The sequence below is a fragment of the Sturnus vulgaris genome, chromosome 9, assembly GCF_052056855.1.
Source record: "Sturnus vulgaris isolate bStuVul1 chromosome 9, bStuVul1.hap1, whole genome shotgun sequence".
In the NCBI taxonomy this organism is placed as follows: Eukaryota; Metazoa; Chordata; class Aves; order Passeriformes; family Sturnidae; genus Sturnus; species Sturnus vulgaris.
In genome coordinates, this window is record NC_142251.1 from 17,821,725 (window position 1) to 17,844,346 (window position 22,622).

Sequence of the window (22,622 nt, forward strand, 5' to 3'; positions counted from 1 at the left end):
GTCACTTAGGCTGTGATCTTCCCATTTCAGTTCTACCTGCTTCAACTCTAGAGACTTCTGGGTCATTTCTAACCCAAGTTTTTACTTGCTAGAACTAATTATAAACTGCTGAAAAGTAAATGCCCTTAACTCAAGTAGGCACTTGGGCCAGTAAGGAAATGGGTACCATCCCACACTCTCATAGGCAACAATCTGCATTAAAACACTTTATATGTGCTATTATTCCCTCTGTTTCCCAGGTTCACCAGAGTAAAGAACATGCTGTTGTGGGAGCACAGGCTGAGATACTCTTGGCTTTGCTCCCCCAGAAGGCTAGCAGTGAAGAAAAGTGGGAAAAGTCTTCCCAAATCCTTGAAAATGAGATTCCTCCACATTAGAGGGCCTGGAGCAATTCAGTTTTCCAGGCCAGCCTTTTGTGAAGAAATCTACTGTTACCTTCAGAGTGTTTACATGGGAGGTTACAAGTCTGAACTGGCAAGTTCTTTCTTTTAGCAGTAGTCATTGCCATGCAGGTGACAAGTGAAAGAGAATTCCTGGAACTCCACAGTGTTCAAAGAGAGACACTCAAAGTTTATGAACCCGCAGTGGGAAGCACACCAAAACCTCAAATGCTGCCCTGGGCAGGGCTCTGAGGGAGGAACACAGCAGCCAGCGATGCTTTGGCTGAGGCAGAAACCTGAGCTGCCGTGCTGTGCCCGGGGCAGGCCAAGGCCTCAGGCCGGGCTGTGCTGATCCAATGGCAGCGATCCCTGCTGGGCTGGGCCCAGGACGGGAGGAGGCCTCAGGCCGGGGCTGCTGGGCCTGGGCTGTGCTGCTCCAATGGCAGTGAGAGATCCCTGTTGTGCTGTGCCCAGGGCCCGGCCGGGGCTGCTGGGCCCGGCTGTGCTGCCCCAATGGCAGCGATCCCTGCTGGGCTGTGCCGTGCCCGGGGCAGGCTGAGGCCTCAGGCCGGGCCGGGGCTGCTGGGCCCAGACTGTGCTGCCTCAATGGCAGTGAGAGATCCCTGCCTTGCTCTTCCCAGGCTTCTCCAAACCCCAGAGCATCGGTCCTGGGCTCTTGCCCCTTACCCAGAGCAGAGGAAGAGGCTGCCTCTGACCTCCTCCCCTCTACTCCAGTTCCCTTGCAAAACAGAAAGCAAGATTCAGGAGAGAAAGCACTGATCTAAAATAAACTACCATTAGCCATAATAGAGTCCAGTGTATCTCCAAATTATCAAACTATCTGCAACTGTGCAGAAAGTCACCATAAGATAGTCCTTGCTCTGGGTCAGGGGAAAAAAAGCCCTTGGACACATCAGATTTACTTCAACCAAGTCATTTTCAAGGACCTCAGTGCTGCACAAAGTCCTTCTCACATAGCCTTAACCTATTAACTGCTCTTTAATTTCAGACATAATCTTGGTCAAAAGATTTTGTGGTGAAAACCCACAAAAACTCCCTGTTCTCATATGTGACCACATCAAGGGACTCTGCTTCTGCTGAGGATTATGAAACCTGTTGGACAGGTTATAGCAGCTGGCTTCCCCACAGGGCCTTGCAATATCATGACAGTAGTTTTCTGCACAATGTTTTCTGATGATTTCTCATGGTTTTCTGCACGAAGCAGCCTATTCCTCTGGACCCTTGTTTCCTAACAGCAGGAACCATTGTTTGTGTTGAGCTAAATTCCACCCCCATTCCCAACCAGAATAGCTGCTGCAATGTTTTGACATGTGACGCTGAGGAAAAGCCTTCCCAGAGAGGCTCCTGCAGTGGAGGAGCTGCTCTTGGCTTCACCAGCCAGGCTGGGCACTCTGGAGGGCATTTCTTCTCTTCTTTGAGCTTTTTCCTTTGTTTATGTTTCTGTAGCCAGCCACAGAGCTCTATATGTGTACAGACGACAGATGTGTTTATCTTGCTTTATAGGTGGCATAGTTGCAGAATTATATTTTGCCAGATGAATGTGAAATACTGGAGTATGCTTTCACACTCTTACTGCCAACAAAACACATTTTAAAAGTTGTTCCAATGTACAAGATACCATTTTTCATGGCAAAGTCTTAAGTGTATATTGTACTGTTGAAAGTAAGGTGCTTAAAATGAGAAAACAGGATATATTGGAAGTCAAATTCACTGTATCAGGAAAAGAGGGAAACTGTTCCTTCCTTTATTACTAATTTTTTTCTCTTTCAGGGCTTGAACCAGTTCAATTTCCCCAAATGACAGTTTTTCTCTGTTTGATGTAGATTCAGTGAGGCTTTTTGCACATAAGCTTTGAAGAAAGTCTTCTTAAACGGGTAAGTATTGTGCCTGTAGCATGACACTTGTCACCTTTTTATTTATCTTAAGAAGTGAGCAGCAGTTTTCAAAAGGTGCACAACGGATTATAAGGACAGCTTTGAGAAAACCAGAGGAAAAATGATACTGGTTTAATGCCCTGGGGGTTTTGGAAGACTGTAAAGTACAAACTGTCATGAAGCCAACTTAATATAACTGTTTCCTTTATGCCCTAAGGATTCACAAGGGACTTCACTGCTAGCATAAAAGAAACAAAGTCTGTTGTGCTAGAAAAAGACTTGGTTGCTTACAGTTTTTAAAATGACACAAAGTTTCCTTACAGGAAACGTTACATTCATACAAATTCCCATATTTACTTGTAGACAAAAATTAGCATTCACATAACAGGAAAGCTAGATGAAAACAGAGACATCATAGACTCAGAGCCATTATGGGTTATTGGCAAACAGACCTACATGATAGTAATAAATACACATACACAAAAAATTTACTTAAATGTAGAGAAATCTTTTATTGTCTCATTTTTAAGTACCAGCCTAATTTCTTAACAGGAATTCTTGGAAATAAATTTCTGCAGGAATGCGAGTGAGGATCTTGTAGAGTCTATTTCAGGTAACGTTTAGCTTGTCTTCTGTTGTTACACTATTCGACCAAGATATACTGACTTGGGATATTTTTTCTTCAGATCAGGCCACTGAACAATGAAATAATCTGAAAAATAGTAAAGAATCTTTCCAGACAGGGATAAAGTTTCCACACGGCAGATGCTTTCTACATACACAATGATTGTTCTCTTTATTCGTAGAAGGCCAAGAAGAAAAGCAGATAAACAGACAGGAACACATGTTCCTGGTCCATTGCACAATATCTAAAAGAGATGAAACACATTACAAAAGTAAGTAATGAGTTTTTTTCATACAGTAAAGAATTACAAGTGTGTATATTCATTTAACATGACATTTACACCAAAAAAAGTATTTCAAAAATATTTTTAAAAACCCAGAAAATGTAGATGAATAGGAAAAAATGGGGGCGGAGGCCAAACAAAACACATTATTTCAAAGTAGCTGTCAAAAATACCATATTTCTTTACATTTATATTTCTTTACATTTACATGAAGGAGGAAAAGACCTCTGAGATGGCACAGTTATTTCTATGAAGGAAAAGTTTACATTTCCTTGGCTCGTGGGTATATAACCAAAACAGCTTCCACTCTCAGTCACAGCTTTGTATTTATCAATCATGAAATCTGTGCATGTAATAAAGCCAAAGAAATTTAATTAGGATTAAACCTGGGATCCAGTTATAAACCTCTTGAACCTTGACTTAAGTCAGCAAAACACTTAAGAGTTCATCAAAAATGTGCTGATGAATTTAGTTTTAATAAACACTAAGAGACAGTTAAAAGCATACAGAAGGAAGGTGTTGTGGTAAAAATATGTCATGTCCTTTGAGCAGAGGATCTCAAAATCACTTATAAATGTTAACAATAAAAGAAAGTACTCTTTTAATTTTAAACATTGCTCAACTGAAAAAACAGATTGCTTAAAAGTAAAGGGTTTAAACTAGGGTATATTAGGCAGTCCACTTGGTATCAAAATTGATTTCAGGCAAGAAATTTCTTACTAAACTTAAATACTACCATGTAATCAGGACTTTTCTGCACAGCTGGGGTTACATGGAAATAAAGAGTTCTTTTATAAAATCATGGCCCTATACCCTATAAACTCACTTTTTTTTGGTTCCATGTTCACCAGCTTGTGAAAGATATTATACTGGTGGGGGGGGAAATCTGAATTTCTGCTTCAGGGCTGTAACAATTAGTCTTTTCCTGCTTCATGGCAGGATCCCACTGATAAACTGGTTAGCAGCACCTTGCCTCAGCTAAAAGCAGCAACAGATTTGGTGCTACATAGTTCCAAATTCTCTCACCTGTTCTTTGCCTTGATCATAGCCCCTGAAATCCAGCTTGGGGATGTGATGACTGTAATGCTGTGTTTTCTGACCAGAATAAACAGACTAATACTGTTTCTAAAAATGTTCTGATTTTATTGTTGATCTTAAAGGAACTATTTATTAATGCAAGACTTTGCTGATGTTTTCTCAGAGTCCCTTACAAGTAACATGCTGGATGCAGTTTTAATCTTGAAATTTTAGGGTATCAACATCCAGAATTCTGAAATCAGAGTTGCATACTGTGGGTTCAAACCTCCTGGTGAACCTGATTTCAAGCATATCCACACTGGGATCTTAAATCCTACTCTACAATCTACTGAGAATGAAGATCTCTTTTTTATACATTTGGCTTGGTGAGTAAGGACATAAACCAAGCACACATGCTGCCTTTTCGCATTTCAAAGAAACTTTTCCATATCTGTAACTAAATAATGCATTTTGCCATATTTCCTGGAAAGTTTGATTAATTTGCATGAATGTTGATTTCGATACTGATACATGGCTACTGACATGTAACTTAAGGCATGTTTAGGTATCTCTATTTGTAATAACATTTGTTTCTATAGTGCAAATATAGTAATAGTTCCTGTGTCTGCAGGCAAAACCCACCAGCATTCCTGGAGAAGCTGGGCTGTTTCAGGTAACTGCATAAGAAGCACCTAAAGCACCAAAAAATTGTTTACTACTTACTGGTTTTGTGAATTGAATATGCATTCTACTACTGATTTCCTATTTAAAATTCAGCCTTAAGGGAACAGACAAAAATGTGCACTACAGCTGAACAGAAACTCCACTTTTCCTTTGCTTTAGTAGAGCTACCTGGAGTACCCATATTTCATCCTCACTGCTCCTGTCCCTTTCTCCATTCTATTGCCATCCTCTCTCCTGTCCTTTCCTCAGTGCCATCAATTTCCATCCTGTACTCTACCCAGCCCTCTGAGATGTCTCCTACCCATCCCCTCTTTCCTAGATTTTTTTGTGATCACTGGTGCTCATCTTTCTTTGCATCCCTGTTCTCAGGCACCCTTCCAGCTGTCTTCCTTCTTGAATGGCTCTGCACTCTTTTAGCCTCCATCTACTGTTAAAGCTCAAACATTGGTCCCTTACTATCCACAGTCTGACACAAAATATACCAGCTGTGGATATGATTTAGGTCAGGTAACCATCCTAACATTCTACTGAGTCCAAAAGTTGAGAATTGTAGAACAGGTTTTAGAAAAAGCTGAATTTTTACAGTTTTGGTCTTTATCAAGCCATAGACTTCATCCTACTTCTCCTCTTTATTAAGCCTGGCCAGCAGCTCCAGTTCTTTTGGTATTTTGGTATTCTTGTGTCTAGATGCACACACAGAGGTAAATGCCACAATGAATTCCAAACTAAGTGTACTCACAAAAGATCATGTAATGAAATAACAGTAAAAGGGTCTATTTGTGAACCTCTATGTAGTTCTAAAGGCCACACTGAGCTGATGTTATTACTTTGCTGACATACAAAACAGAAAGACAGCAATCAAAATTAAAATCATAATAAAATACCTCTCCTATATTCAGGTTTTGATATGATGCACTCAGTTTATACTTTCTGCTGACTGTTTATAATTTGTAAGCTGCTTCTCAGATGCCTTTTGATCCATGGAAAAGTACTTGCATGCAGGAGAAAGGATCAGGATAATTATGGATTGGCATCTTTTAAAAAAACATGGTCTGATCATAGCTCATGTCCCTCTGCTCTTTCCCCTTCTACACATATGAGTTCAAACAGGACCAAGCAGATGTGGCTCTATAGGATTTCTGTATGCAAAATGTTTATATCATACTCTGATTATAGATGTTCCTATCCCAAAATGCTTGGATTTAGGCACTGGCCCTGAAAAGAGACTGTTATAAACCTGCTGGAGCCCACAAACAGATCCCTATCTGAACTGGTGGCTGCGACCTGTAAGTCAGAACTAAAAATTAACCTTCAGTTAACCTTCAGTGCATGTCTACAGACATGTCCTGCTTAGAACTGGTGCACTTGCAATTGCAGTGGCAATTCCCCTCCAAAAATCTGGTCTGACCAGTCCTACTTACTCCCTTTCAAACTGCTAGCAGGAAGAGAGACTAGTGGTCCTTCTGCTTGGAGTCCAACATCATACACTCTTCAAAGAATACAGGGGAAACTTCTCAGAGAACAAATATGTACATTATAAAGAAGAGGAAACATTGCATAAGGTGTAAGGTAGAAATGTTGCTGTTCAGCTCCTGCCTCTACACAGACAGGAAAGGAACTGAATCACCTACAGCCTTCCTCAAAGATGAGCAGTCCTACTAGTGAATTTCAAAACATTAATCAAAAGTAAATTCTGGCAAATGATTGATGTCTTGAGGAGACCAAGGCTTTTGCTTTTCCCTGCCAGCAGAATACCAGTATCTCCCAGTGAAGCCCATGGCAATCATCAGTATGCTCTGGGGAAGAGGCAGGTACCTATTGGACAAGAAGGGACCAGGACCCCTACAAGGTCAAGCAGCTATTGAGGGTGTTTCCCTCAAGTATCTATTTACAATTATCTGTTTCTCTCACTGTCTATTTACTTTAGCTATAAGGCTGCCTGTAGAATATTTATGTTGCATGAGATATGTCTCTGAAAATCTCTGAGTTCAGCCTTCCTTAATGAGGCAGCAGAAAGGGGGAAAAAGGGGACCAAAGAAAATTTTTGTGTCACTTTTGTGACTTCCTGAGCTGCAATTGTCTAAGGACTTTCCTGGTCACTGGGGGTTCCTACTTTGTTGCCAAGAAGCTGTAAGGGTTTGCTCCAGAAGCCAGTGCTACAGGTCTCTCTACACCATTTATATGCACCTCTAATGCAAGGAAATGTCCAGCTCATTGTTAATGCTGTAAATGGCTGCCTGGGCTCACAGCTAGGTCCATAAACTAAGTCCTACACACTAAAATTCCCTGCCAATTCAATCTAACCAAACTCTAAACAGTACAATTATCTAATCAAGCTCTATATTAATGGAAGTTTAAAAGTAAAGGATCAGAATGCAACATTTATCTTCAGCAACTCTATACATCTAGTTTCCTTTTAATCACTTTTATATAAAAATTGAATAGTTTTTGCCTTTGTATTTCAGATATTTTCCACAGCTATTGAAAGAAAATAAGCTAAGCCAGCAGTCTGGGAACACCGAGAACACTGGCACATGGCACCACTGCTGATAAAAGCTACTTTAGAGTTGGTGAATGCAGCACTGTAGCAGTGACATTTACCATGGAAAACACTGAAAGCAGAGCTTGCAGCTTCGCTGGGATTAAATGTCACTAAGTCAAAGCAAAAATGAGTAAAGCAGTAAACTTGCAGTTTTTCTCATAAGTATGTGAACGTACAATTGCTGCATGTCTTTTAAAGAACAAGTGTTTAAGTACTACTTATGTTCCCAAATTACAACAATGAAAAGGAGGACAATGTAAGTCTCCCTAAATTTAGTAGAAAGTGGAAAACTAATTTGTGATTTGCTCTGCATAGGAAACTGACAGCACCTGCTGTTCTCCTTAATGACTTCTGCAGACATTGGCCTTTTGTCACCTGGTCAAGAGCAGAAAAACTGCCCTGCTCCCTGGGCTAGGGAGGATGGTGGTGTGGGGATGTGCAGGAGTGAACTGAAGGTTGTGCTGCTGACCAGGCGTGGAGCTACTCCCTGGAGTACCTTTAGGACACTGCTTGGGCCTCCTTCGGTCTGGTAATGCTCCCTACTCCACGGTGCTGAACACCTGCAGGTAAGACTAAGGGAACAGGAGGTGGTGGTGATAGACAACTACTAAAAGAGGCAAAGGCAAGTGAAGTGATACAAAATGGACCAAAGCTGGTTTAACTGAATGATCCATATCTGTGCAAGTCCTACCTTTTAACTGTTATGCAATACTGACTTTTTAACAATGTAGGAAAATCCCTATTAGATATTCCTACATTGTAGGAATAATGAATTTTTTTGTTTTGATGGGGGGAGGTGGTTGCTTCTGTGGCACAAGAAGAGAGAATCTGCAATGAATTAATTTGTATTCTGCTATGTAAATTACAGCATCTCATGAGCTCAGCAGCCCTTGCTTGGTTTTAATATTATATTACTATTTCAAACACTCCACACTCGAATACTTAAGCATGTTGAGAGGGAGTGTTCTTATGGAAGCTTTTGCTACTCTTGCTCTTTAGTATGTCTGAAAATTCACGTTTTGAACATTGAGAAAAATTAGCTTAGAATTGGTAATACTTTTTACGGTTTAAAAAAGGCAGGAACCTTTTTCAACATTTCCTTATTATTCTTATTGATGGGGAGAAAGAAGAATTTCAGGCTCTGTTTGCACAATAGAAAGGTCATTAAACTACCTACTGGTTTATTCTTTTTGAAGAGTGAAGATCTTATCCAGTTCACTTTCCTCCAACACCTGCATATAAAACCAGCTAAAACTTCACACCCTATTTTCTGTTTGAACTTACCTGCAGAATGCAAGGCAGGAAAAAAAAATGCCAAAAAACTAGCTGTGTAATCTGATGTAACTCAGGTAATTAAGGTAGAACTGAATTATACCTGGGTACACTTTTACCTGCTACTGTCTAAATTGCTTGAATCATCAGGGGTCCAAGTAGGTAGTTATAGTGTCCTATAGCAACAGCTTGTGTTCAGGCTGGTCAGCAGCTGTAGGTTATAGCACTGCCATGAAAACCTTTCTTGCTCACTTCTGGATCTCACTGGTACAGCAGCTGTTGTTATTATCATACAATACAGCCAGTAAGTGAGGTGCTCTTCAAAACAAGCAGAGACATGTGTGGTCCTACAGGCAGATTACCTAACCAGGGTAAATAAGATTAGTAAATGCCAGAGTGGGGAAGAGAGAGTGGAAGAGCAAGGACTTAAATTAGTACTCTACACAGCTGGGGTTCTATTTGTTTCTGAGTATTACTTTCATCATAGAACAAAATAGATTGGGAAGCATCACCTTTTGTGCAGCTCTCACTTTCTAAAGGTTTGGGGACAGAGAGACAGAGAGAAATCCTACCTAGTGGATTTTTCCATGGGAGAAAAGGAGAGCTTCTGCAAAACCACTAGGAACTAGATGTAAGGATTTAATCCTAACAGCATTAGGCATTGCCACTTCTGCCTTCTAGGCCTGACCAGAGTTACCAACCCACTGTCTTCAGGGAAAAGAGACAAGGGAAGAGGCCCAGCTGATGAGATCTGCATCAGCCTCTGAATAAAAAAGCAACCTGGGAAGCTCCCAGCACCTGGATTTCAGCAGAGCACAGGAGCTCAGCTATGTATGTGGGTATTTGACACTGTAAAGACTTAAAACAGCTCAGGTCTGCCTGTGGGTGTGCCCAAGGGCTTTACTGATAAAAAGAAAAGATATGACTGGGGTCAGTAAGAGTGTCAGAAGTTAGGCAACAGCTTAGTGAGGAAGGTTTGAGAATCTTCATTTGGATGCCTAAAGAAACATGCAGGCTTTAATTTTTTCTAAGGAGTCTAACCTTAGGCACCAGGCCTAACTGCCCCTGTATGCCAGATGGCAGGTTTGTCATTGGGATGAAAAGGTCTTTGGAGTGGTAGTTTCCATCAGCATACTTCCCAGCCCAGTTGCCAAATGTAAAATCAGAAACATAGAATGATAAATTAAAAATAATAATAAATGACAGCTGAAAGACTGATACTAAGGCTCAAGTCTGTGAAAATGTTAGTGTTGGTTATTAAAACATTACATGAACACCCAGGCTGTCAGTGGGACCAACAAAACAACCATTGAGTCTTTTGAGAAAGTGTGGGAGATAGATAGGTTGGTTAAAAAGAACAAGATTACCAAAGCAGATACAGGGTGGAGAATAAACTAACTGCCTACCTACATTACTATGGAGTGGGTATGTGGTTTATTGCTGCTGACAAATTAGTAGGAAGTAGAGGAAATTTGACCTAGGGTAGAAGAAAAAGTTGGTCATAAAATAATTCCGTAAAAAGCCTTTGCCAAGTAAATTAAATGGTAGTTACTGAACTACATCTCTAGCTACAACACTAGGTACTAGCTGGCTTTCAGCAACGTCACCTTGGCTGAATGTGAACTTGACCACAGTCTCTTGGTCACCATGAGGAATACCATCCAACCTTTTAGAGCCTCTTTACAAATAATTTTGTATCTCCTCATATAAAAACTGCTTATTCTAGTAGCCTGCTTCTACTCGAAAGGTGAAATTAAATCCAAGGACTTTCAAATATACTCATGTATTATTACTAGTGGCCTAAAATGAGCCTTTAATTGCAAATCTCAGTGTGTCTTTCATTAATCAGGCATTTATTTAACTTCAACTTGAAAGCAGTATTTTAGGTTAACTAAACATGATATTTAAATGTTCCTAAAACATATCTTGGGCTACTGCCTAACCACTGAATTTGGTATAGCAAGAATGTGCATCAAATACCTGCCTGAAATATCTTCACAGTGTAAAACCTAGAGGTGTTGGCAGTCTGTCTCTGCATACCAGTGGTTAGATTTAGCAAGACTGTTATGCTTTATAACACACATGGAAGTGTGACCAGCGTGTTCATTAGGCTCATAAAGAACCTGATAGCTGATGAGTTAAGGCTCTTTTACGTCTAAAAATGCCTCTTTAAATATAAGCTAAGATCTTACTTCATCTTTACTGCTACTCCTGTCCTCCCTCTGAAAAGAAGTGTCTATGGGCAAGTCTAATGAGCAGTCACAGAAAGGGCAGAGCTACAACCAGCTTTGAGCCAGCTGACTGGAATAGCTTCAGATATTTATCTGTGCCCAGCACAGGGTAACTCTGCATTGTAGCTGCAGGGTAGCTGTACCTACACAAGCTAGGAGGGGTGAATAAGACTCAACAACACGGAGAAGTTAAATTTTGATGCCTTCACTTTTTAGATGAAAAAATTTGTATTACTGAAGTTCTAAATCCAATGTTCTTCCTCTTGCTTTTGACTGCTTTGATCCTAGAAGAACATTAGTAGATCAGACATACAGTCAGTCTGGTCCAAAACACTGTGGAAAGATTCAGTGTACAAAAGTATGCAGCAGATAGTCCTAATATTGTATTATACAAAGATCACTTGTTATAAAATGAATAAAGAAAAAAATGCCACCACTCAGATTTTGTAGCTTTCCACCAAGTTCCAATTAGAACCGTGATATAAGGGACAATAACTTACTATTTGTCACTGTAATTTGTGAGAGTGTTATGAACTTAAGACTTCTTGGGCAGGGCACAAAGAATGGAAAATCTTAGCTAAATGAAATAATGATCTCCTTTCATTTAGCTTACTGTGCAAACACTTCTGTAACCAGAAGCTGCCTCAGTCAGTTTAACCAGTCAGGGGACCAGGCATGTGTGATGGGATGTGCAGTCATAAAAGAAGAGGTGATTGCTACAAGCATGATGAGCTGTGCAGGTTTCAGGCTTCTAAAAAGAAGTTTAAAAAGGAGAGACTCGTTCTCTGACAGCAGAGCGCATACTTGCTGTGCAAATGTAAACTTACTACAGACTTCCACAGGAAGGAGGCCCTAAAGTGGGAGGACCACTGCCTTAGCCTGATTTAACCCACGTTTTCCCAAATAGCAATCATCTGAAAATATTTACTTATTTCAGGCTCTGTAGAGCCCTGAGGCAGTAGGAACTGTTGAGAAGTGTTCCCAGAAAAGGAAAAGAAGTCTGGTCCTAAGGGTCCAGGATGTGCAATCTGCTAATGAATGGAGCTTTATACAGCATTTCTGCATAATTGGAGGTGAAATTTAATTATATAAAAGGATCACGGATCACAAATCACTGATCCAATTACATAACCCACCTATGGCTGAAAACAAGTACTGGATACAATATTTTGCAGCTTCTGCTGTGTGGTAGGTACACATCCTTCGTTTTCAGTTTGGATTTCAGGTATGCCAGAATGAGCAGGGTAATCATGATCCAGACAAAAGGCTAGATCACCTGAAAACTTAGTTGCAGGGTTGGTAAACTGGCCCAAGGACAATAGTTCTGTAAGCTGCAAGGGAACTGAAGCCCAGTTTCCATTGAACTGACTTCAAGCACATTAAAGGAAAAATGTAACTTTAGTTTAGTCCTTCTTGTATATCAAATAATCCATGGAAGATGCAGTAATTTTCTTTATCTTTGGAAAAAGTCTCTGTGCAGCTTGTGTAATTCGCTGTAAATTAGAAGGATTTGCATCCTTTTCTAGATAATAGGTCTTATCTTATTCTGGTTTTATGTTTCTTCTTAGCCTTTCTCTCAATGAAGACAACAAAAGTCTCTCTTCTCTGACCAGCTGCCTGTTTTCATGGTAGGAATTTGCAATCTCTTAGACTGTATGCTAAATCTAGCTGCAGCTGATGAATGGTTTTAAAAGCTTTTCTGGGGGAAGGTGGGTGTAGGTACTGTGTGCTGGCACAAGCCTTTCCTTCCCTGGAATTTTAGGCTTCTGTATAGGAAACCTATCTAAGGCAGATAAAAACTGCCCACCATACATTCACCTGCAAAACACTCTGACATTTATATTTCTATAATTCTTGGCTATAGAAACACAAGCCAGTCATCACTTCTGACATCTTAATTGTTACTTGGCTTAATATTTCCAAAGGGACTTAACTTTTCAGAGCACAGATGTTCATAACTCAGAAATGGGCCTTCTGAAGATGATCTCAAGCTGAACAACAATGTAAGCTAACTTTTGCATTTCTTAAACTCTCTGGAGGCCCACTTCAAGTGTGGGTCAAGTCCTGCAAAACAGCAAAGATCTCCTGGAAGTTGTTCAGTTCTTTCTGAATGTAATATCTTGAAGAAGGGTTAGATGGAACTGATTTCTCAGGCAAAGTAAACTGAGAAGCTCTGCCAGATCAGTGTGAGATACAAAAGGGACACAGCACTCATCAAGAAAAGCACATATAAAGTGCTCCTCAAGTAGCTCCTGTGCAGCTGGGTTTGCTGTTTCCCTTTTGCAGCTACTTGCACTCCACAGGCAGGTTCAGGTTGCCACAACTAGCATATCTGTTCCAAATCTTGCCTTTATGCACCTAATGGTTTTGGACTCCCGTTGCAGTACTTCTCTTGTCCTGCATTTCTTGACAACTGCAACACCTGTGTGTTTCTCTAGCTTTTGGCTGCTAGAGAAGACTTCAGTCATTCCTTCATACATACACATATTTCTGACAAGTCTGAAAGCAAGTGTAAGGATTTAGGGATCACTCGCACATACAAATGACTTAGAAGCAACTCAAAGTTGTCTCTCCCTCCTGCAGTTCAACAAACCCAGTGTCTAGACTGAAAATGTAGAGCACTCATAAGCTGTCCTGTTTAAAAATATGAAGCTCTCAGCATGATGTAATACTGTGCTTGTTTCTAAACTCGGTTGTTGATTTCCATGCCAAAAGTTATAGATGAGTCCTGTGAATGCCAGCATTTGTCCCAGCCCTTCTAGTTCTTTACATTACTAAGCATTACATTTTGCCAAGAGTAGGGTGAGTTTCTATTCAAGTTTTTGTTGAAAGGCAATTAAATACTACCAGTTGTTTCACATACCATAAAGTCTTTTCACTGGCAATGTGAGGTATTTTAATCCCTGAACCAGTCTCCTTGGATAAGTGTTTTAAAATCTTTGCAGCTTTCTGGGTTCTTATATTTTACAGAATCCTTAAACTAAGATATTCATACAAGTAATAGTGTGTAAGCAGCTTTTAAGTGTACATGATTTGCAATAATGCTTGAGATGCTTCTGCCAGCTGCTATTTTGGTTGATAATAGCATCTGACAAAAAGTAATTGGAGTTGGCTTCTCCTCCAGCTCTTTAACCATGGATAAAGACTCTTGGGTCTCATTTTGAGACAGGAGTTACTTTAAGCATTGGAAAGGGCTTAAAGGCCTTGCTAAAACATGTCCTTAATTTTACAAGCACAAGTGTTTTTACAAATGTTAGTTTTCTGATAGCTTATCACAGTTTGTCAACTCCAACACCATTTCTAATAACTCCATGTGTAAGTCTCACTGTCACTTTAAATTCCTTTGGTAAACAGAAAACATGGAATTAGATTAGTAACTTCCTGCTTCCTTTATTAAGCTAATCTACGCAGTGAGATTTTTCCAGTCAATTTCTTTTGCAATAAATAAAAAAGTAAATATACACTAACTTAACACAGTGGTGTAACAAAGTGATTACCAAATGTGTTGCTCTTGGCTATTACCACTGCCCCAATCAAAACCACTGTAGAAAGAATAGCATGCCACCTTCTCCCCTCCCCCAGTTTTATCTCCAGTTTTCAGAATAGGCTTGAGAAACAGTAACTGCAAAAAAACTACTTCTGTTGTTCTGCACACTAAACTGTTTGAAAAGTCCAGCAAGCAAGTAGCTTTTGATCTGACAGGAACTGACCAGTACTATTGAAGTAAATGAGATCACATTATTCACAGCAGCGTCTCTAAACATTCAAAGTATCACAAACATTAAAAAGCCTCTCTAGAATTAGCCATACAGTTCACAGAGGGAGTTAAGAAAAGTCTGCTTACAAATATCTGTCTCCTTACAAATATCTGTGTGTGTATAGATGCTACTACTAAATTATGAAAAAACCTTGTAACTGTATTAGTATTTATATGTTTCATTTAAATACTTTAAACCTCATAAAGTATTAGTTTGAAGTTCTGCTAAACTAACACTATTTTAAAAAACCCTCAAGTTTAGATTATTGACTCAAGATGACAATGACTCTAGCAAGAAGCCAGCTGTAACCAAATTTTTTCTTACAAAATTCTAGACTTAAAGCTAGGAGACCAGTGCACTACCTTTTGTGTTAACACAAAACTTTCTTGATTGAGTATCTCCATTGTAGTTCTACCATCTGACATCTCTGAATGCTTCTGACTTGTTCAAGTGTGTGGGATATTTTAAAATAAATGTAATTAGCATAAATGTAATGAGAGTGCAGTTTTCTGAACAGCTTGAAAAAGCTACTAAAGTGCTGAGGAGTTGCTACTTCAGCAGTGATGCTTTTTGTCATTAGATGAGATAACTAATGTCAGTCTGCCAAAGACTAAATAAATATGCATTGTAGCTCAAAAGTCCATGTAAGCACAAGAACTGAACCTGTATATATTTGTGCTGGTCTGAACCTGTCTGTGCCAGACTGGTCATACCATTTTAGAAGCAAGTCCAGCCAACAGGATAACCAGGCTTTCAGGCATAGTTTGTGCTGCTGCAATCCTGAAGAGATATTATCAGGAAGCAGCAGTCTTGTTTTTGCTGGCTCTACCAGCACAACAAGGGAGTGACTCTCTGAAGTTACCTGCAAACTTTGAGAGGGGAAAACTGGTATTTGCTATTCTAATTCACCAGCAGTACAACCTGCTCTCTCTTTCTTGATATATTGCTGCTATATTTAACATTAAAAATAATTTTCCTGTGAATTGTAAACCTAAGCATACATATGAGATGCAGTCTGCATATTCCATACTGCTTTTATGATGCGGATTAGCAAGTTCTCAATAAATTAAAATTTTCTTTACCTACCAAATCTGGTTTCCGTTTGTAGGTGAGAGGAAGAGAGTAAAGTATGGAGTGTAGTGTTGTTAGCACAGAGGAGATCCAAGACTGTCTAACCTCCCGGCTTCTGGGAATGCGATCAAGGCTGAACTGCAAGAGAGCACGAGGAGCGCAGTTGTTACTTTCCTGAGAACGCTGTGCCTCCTTCTTATTAAAACTATCTGTGCCAACCTTTTTTTTTTTTTTTTTTTTCACTTTTCTTAGTCTAGTTTGGAAACGTTTGTGTATAACAGTATGCAGTGCAGTATAAAGCAGGGAGCGAGGCTAGAGCTCGGTACCGCGGGCTGTTCCCGTGTCCGGTTAGCCGAGCCCGTCCCGCAGCGCTGGCCGAGGGCGGCACCTCGTGGGCACCGGCGGCGCTCGGACCGCACCGCACCGCTGCCTCCAGCACCCATCCCCAAACTCCGGGGTATTCCCGCTGCAGGAAATGCAGCAGCTTTGCTCTGCCAGTGTCCGCGGAGTGCCATTGCAAATGTACAAGCAAATATCACCATCCTTTAAATGAGTACGCGGTGAGTATTCAAAAGGGATGCACGGTGCATATTCAAAATGCAAAATATTTGCATAAAGAAACAGGAAAGAAAATCTTATCATTAAACAAAAGCAGGTAAAGAAGTAATTTTTCTTTGTTCTTTCCCTAAATAAAGATTATTCGCTGTGTGTAAAAGGTATCACATTAAGAAAGCAAGGATGTTTTCCTTTTGTGTTCAAGCCCTGGGAGCAATTGTTAGGCTGCCTGCCCTCCTTGCAGGTGCCTTTACCTCAGTGGAGAGGAGCTGCACCTAAGAATTATTGCTACTCAGAAGGCACTCCTGATGCCAAGGACATTTTTGACTGTTTGTGGCTGCAGTGCAGCGTTCAGTGATGCTGACATGCAGACAGACAGTGGTTGGTACCTCACTTCACATGGGACACTACATCACACCACAATGGCAGAACTTACACGGGGTGTGACAAACTCTAAATACTGAAAATTGCCCAGTTACTTCATGTGCACCTTGCTCATTGTCATAGCTTAGTCCTGGTGATTTGTGCCCCTGAAAGAGGATGTTAACAAAAGCTGTATGGTAAATACAAACTATTACTATACAAACTAAATACAAATGCAAAATGTTAATTTTCTTGACTGAGATTACCTTGTTTCATTGTGATATGTTTCTTTAATAGCTGTGATACTGGAAGGCATTAACAGATGTTACAAACTGTTTTATGTTTTATTTGCAGGTGCTGAAACTCTGATTGCATTACTCTGACAACAGAATATGGAAAAATAAACATGCCCCCTGCTCCTTATTCAACAGCTTTCTGATTATCATTGCCTCTGTTTCTTAAAGCTTTGGAAGAGTTCAGGTGATAAAAGAAATGTCCAAAGTGGAGTTTAGACCCTTGCACAGCACTCAGCCCTGCAAGAAATATGGGTATGATGAGGCAGTTTTAGGCAGATCAGGGTCCAGTGGAACTATTCAGATGAACCTTCACTTTAAGAATGGTGTTAAAGAGTATTTGCCAAAAAACCATAGGTGATTTTCATTATCATTAAAAAACCCAAATAATTTCAGCAGAACTTGGCAGGAACTCCAAACACTATCAAAGTAGGAATTTACTAGAAGAATTCAAGTAAAGATCAAGCTGATTTTATCTACACTTAAAAAAAAAACACGCTGGAAACTCTGCACATCAGTGTCTATGCCATGTTAGGACTTCAGTCCACACATCAAACAACTCCTAGGTATTAAAATGAAAAAACAAACTGGAGGGTTTTGTTGTTGTTTGTTTATTTAAAAGCCATTGATGGATGCTTCTGTAATCCCAGCCTCTCGTCTCATGAAGGACTGTCAAGGTTCCAAAGGTACATCCTGTGTATTTTGCTGGAATACTGCACAGTATGTCTGATACCAGAAAAAGATTTCTCCCGTATCTACTATGGTGTCATATTGTTGCGTCTTTTTTGTTTACATCTTTAATGCACTCAGAATTTTTTTCTAATTTGAAAACAAGTGTTCCAAACTGGCAGGTCTGTAGTGTAATTTCAAAACCAGTGATGAAGTCCTTTACCTAGTTAATATTGCTGTTTTGCAAGGATGCAAGGAAAAGCTGGTGGAAAACTGCAACTGCTGTGAATTATTATAATATGCTCAGCTGAACATACTGCAATGCTTGCAAAGAAACTGAGTTTATATAATTCTTTTTCATGATGAGAAACAAGATTTCTTAGCACAGTACCTCTCATGAAATGGAAAAGAACATATGGTCAGAAGAGGTTTATGTAAAGGTTAGTTAATCTGGTTGCTCATCTCAGACATGACCAATGGGGGTATAGGAATTTATCTTCAGTCAACAAATATAAGTTGTGTCTCTGCTGCCAGAGTATGTTGTCAGCAGCTGAAACAGGTTCTCTGTGAGCATAGAAAGTTCCCTGAGTAACAGCTCTGGGGGCATCCACGTGGAATAGTTGTGGTTATAGGTGGGGGGAAACAGTGAACAAAGAGGCCAGTGATAGCAGGACCAGAGACTTTTCATAAGGAGGCATTTTTTATTTCTTTTTCAAGAGACTTAGTGGCTGGAGGTGCAGCATTTTTCTTCTTGTAAGCAAGATGCTCATTCTGACTTGCTTTCTTTCCTTCTCCCTGAATAGCTGTTAGAACAGAGCTAGACCACAGCTCAAAAAGAAAAAGATTTGGAGGGGTGGGGAGGTATGTGGGTTTAATTTTCTCTTACATCACTGGTTTTCTGTTGCATCATTATTGTAATTTGTCTTCCATCTGGTCCCTAGTTCTGGAAAAATCTACTTCCTTAACAGGATGAGGAAGGGAATGACCATGTGTTGAAGCATTCAGACTTCTCCTTTTCATTTATGCAAAGCTGCAAGAAGCTACTAAGACATAATTTTTAAATGCTTAATGATCTCCAGTGTCCCCAAAAACAAAACACACACTGTGTGTGTGAAACAACACTGTGAAATTTAGTAAATATATGTTACAGGCATGTGATATTTACTTTCCAAAATTTATCTTTCATTTTCACTCCAAATACTTGTGCTTAGTAGAAAGAGAATGGTCAAAGGAAAATGAGCATCTGTTATCCAGACATCAAACTCAGATGCAGCCAAAAATGTTCCTCTGGCTTTCAGTGTTGAGGGAAAATATAACTACAGGATCTGTTAGTAGTTGGAGGGGTTATAAAAGAGAAGCTGCTTAGCAAAAATAAGTGAGCTATGAAAACCACATAACCTTTTAACACTGAAAATATGTATCTTTAAGAAATCTAATAATTTAGGGTTGGACATTGTTCAGGTAAGTGAAAGTGACTGTGTGAACGGCTATTTACCCAACGAGATGTCTCTGAACAGGAAATACCTCTGGTCACTTTACTAAACATTTGTCCTTGGTGCACAATGAGATGTGAAAGTTGTGGTAAACAAGCTTAAAAATGTCATTCCTTAGTGAGCCTGTGGTTCACCTTAGCAGCCTTACATTAAAAGGGTTTATTCTGAAAATCTTTAGTACTGAGTCCTACAGTCTTTTGTCCCAACAGCGCTGCTGAAAACAATGGAACTGCACCAGATGAAATCAACACCGTGCAATTAATTAATTTACTGTGTGTTGTACTATTTGCTCAAAAGAACTTAAATTTTTTCTAGTCAGAACATTCTTTTTCACTGTACTTATTCCACTAATACTTTCTACTAATTTCACTGGATATCAGATCACACTTTAGGTAAGCAGTTATGCTGCTGTCTGTTAATCATACAGCAAACTAGCTGAAAGCAAGCAAACATCTGAGAAAAAAACAAACAAGATATTTTAATGATTTTTTTCATGATTTTTAGGAGTTCAGCATTTGCTTTGGTCATCAGCCAGAAAACTGACATTCAGAGGCCTTGCATCCCTTTTAAACACACACTTAATACTTTATTTTAAAAATACAATCAAGACACAGTCTAGAAATGCACAAAGCCAATACAATTTAAATTAAGGTTTTCTTAGATAAAATATTTTTATATATAGTTTCTTTCAAAGAAATACTATGTTTCACTGAGGGAAATGCCAAACTGAAAAAAACCCCAACCCTCTGCAATATTTTTGCCCCAGTATTCTTACAGCTACAAGTAACACTTGTATAAATGTCCTTTCAAAGAATCATTTCCAAGTTGCCTTGAACTAGAATGTCAAGATAATTTTTCTTACATGAGTCTTTAATAAGTTACCTGGGACTCGGAGAACGTTTCAGCCCTTTTTTGTTCAAAAGAACGTATCTTAGCTTCACTCATCTTATCTGAGTCTGCCAAAACATAATGTCTAGGAGAGTATGACTCTGACAAACAGCTAAGTAACCTCAGGATTTCTGTTGTGTGCCCACCTGTAAAACAAAACAAACTGCAATTAATATGTGAAAAATTTTGCAGCTTTCCATTTCTTCAGCTGAATCAGTCACTTTTCATTTTAAAGCATATTAATACTACTACTACCAGTGAGAAAGTATCTTCTGAAAGTAAAGGATTCAACTAGAGGATGCTGAGACTGTTTAAATAACATGGAGGGAACTCAGTTCCCAAGGAATCAGTACTGATGGACATTTTCCAGTGAAAATGGGATTGAACCAGGGTCACACAGGAGTCTGACATCTGTGTTTAATGTCCTGTACACGGTGCAGAACAACCGGGCAAAGAGTGACACTGTGCTCTGCACCCAAAGGCCACCCCATGGGGCGAGGGCCAGAATGAACCTGGACAGGATCTCGCTCAGAGCTGCACTTTGGCAGCAGAACTGCCCCTGCCCTGTGCCCAGTGCTGTGACCTGCCAGAGCAGGGCTCTGCTTCCCCAGCTCACCACAGCAGTGTCACCTGACAGCCCCAGTAGTGTCACCTGGCACCCACAGCAGTGTAGCTGCTGGGTGCTGACAGAACAAACAGTCCTGCTCTGAGCACTGCCCTTGAATGGGCCTTCACAACCTTCCAACTGCAGGGTCACTCTGTCCCAGAGCTAAACTGGCACTAAACCAGGGAGAAGGGGAGGGTGTACATACTGTGCTTTTTGGGAGCTGGGTAATTATTTTTTTTTTGTCATTTGAATTTCCTGAAAAGCAGTTAGAGGGCTATTTTAAGAGTGAAAGAGGGGGAGAAGGAAGATTGTGTGTGCAGGTAAAGTGGAGCAGCCTCACCTTTTATCTGTTGGACTGCATCAGACCAACATGAAACCACACCCATAAATACATAATGTAAATGTATATTGGATGTGTTGCTTTTCACTCTGCTGGAAGGTGCAGACCAAAGCAGTAAACTAAATGTATTCCTACTGTCTCCTGCTGCTCTGTGTCACTAGGCTCCCAAGAGACCTTTGTTGCACAGGTTAAGCACTCATAGGTGGTGAACAACTGACAAGGAGAGCTATGTTGCAGCATTGCACTAGACTTTGCCACCTTTCCAAACAATTTCATTTTTCAAATGTGTTTGGAGATATTTTCTCCTGAGCGGTGTTTGTTAAAAGGTTTCAAAAATTTTAATGCAATCAGCTGAACACTCACAGAAGAGCAGGAGACTTCTACTTAAAAGTCTCAAGAATAGGCTTGAACATTACATGAATCTTAACTGACATGTTTTATTTCACCTGGTAAGCTTATGTATAGTGGAAGTATTCTTTTAATGCAAAGAAACTAGATTCCAAAGGACTGAAGGAAAATACACACATTTCCAGCCCTAGTGGAAGTAAAGATGACCTGAAGAATCACAAACCTGCCAGTCAAACTCAGATGCAGCAAGAACTCAGGATTACTCAATTAGTTAGTGCACAAAAACCAAAGGGATACTGAGGTGCTTAAATCACAACTGGCTTGTATTTGTCAACTGAAAATTTTCAAATAAATTTTTTGGAGATAAATTAACTGCCCTTCAATACTGATAACAAGTAACAAGGGGTAGCAGATGTTTAGCGACATTCTTGTCTCTGACGGATCCACGTGCGACTCTTGTAAGAATCACAGCAACGCGGTTTGGGCGGATTGCAAAACGCCACGTCTGTGAGCGGCGTGCCAGCCTTGGGAACGCCGTGCCCTGCTCCGCCATCAGCAATCTTCAGTCACAACACCGAGCAGCGGCACAGGCCAGTCCTGCACCAGTTTAGCGAGGCCTTCGTGCGTGACTTTGGTGAAACGCGTAGCAGTGACTCAAATCGAGAACCAGAACACCCAAATGCAGGCGGCGGCCCCGAGGACACCCGGCCCGGCGGGACCGCGCAGGAGCTGCCGTGGCGGGACCTGGGCACCGGCTCCTGACACACGTAACAGAGACTACGACTCCCGGCATGCACCAGGGCACAGCGGTGGCGTTGCGCTAGCCGCTCGTCGCGCTGCATGCCGGGACTCGTAGTTCCAGGAACACGGAGAGGCAGCTCTACGGCGCCACCCGCTCCCCCCGGTGGCAACCCCCACTCACCAGAGCCGGCCACCACCAGGAGACTGAACGGAGGCGTCCGCCGACCGCGGTGCCTCCTATGCAGGAGCACCAGCGGGACAAGCAGTAAGGAGAGGAGGAGGAGCAGGAGGACGACGACGGGCAGCTCCTCCATGCGCGGCGGGGGCCACCTCTTGCGGAAGCGGCAGTAGCACCTCCCCCGTACGGCGGCCGGCGCGGTTCAAACCTCCGCGCGCTCTGAACGCGGTGGTGGTGGTGGTGGCGGCGGCTCCGGGGTTGGCAGGGGCGGCGGGCCGGGGTCGTGGTGATGCGGCTTGAGGGGTTCTTCCTGTGCCCGCCCGGTGCTTCCCGCCCCTCGAGCACTCGCTGCCCCCCAGCCGGCGTCCCGGAGCTGCGAAATACTGCCG

The 22,622-nt window shown here is 41.0% G+C and overlaps 1 protein-coding gene and 1 long non-coding RNA gene across 2 annotated transcripts; one reads left to right on the forward strand and one right to left on the reverse strand.

The window, feature by feature from the left end:
* Positions 1–2,762: 2,762 nt before the first annotated feature.
* ALG14 (ALG14 UDP-N-acetylglucosaminyltransferase subunit) lies at positions 2,763–22,413 on the reverse strand. Its single transcript, XM_014884633.2, has 4 exons — positions 22,237–22,413; positions 20,014–20,165; positions 15,774–15,896; positions 2,763–3,144 (listed from the first exon to the last, which is right to left on the reverse strand). The coding sequence occupies exons 1-4, from the start codon at positions 22,367–22,369 to the stop codon at positions 2,914–2,916; spliced, it is 639 nt and encodes a 212-aa protein (XP_014740119.2). The 5' UTR covers positions 22,370–22,413; the 3' UTR covers positions 2,763–2,913.
* On the forward strand, positions 5,878–19,183 carry LOC148222827 (uncharacterized). The gene is made up of 3 exons (XR_015805420.1): positions 5,878–7,682; positions 7,784–7,992; positions 17,031–19,183. It is a non-coding gene; the product is annotated as an uncharacterized LOC148222827 (long non-coding RNA).
* Positions 22,414–22,622: the final 209 nt, after the last annotated feature.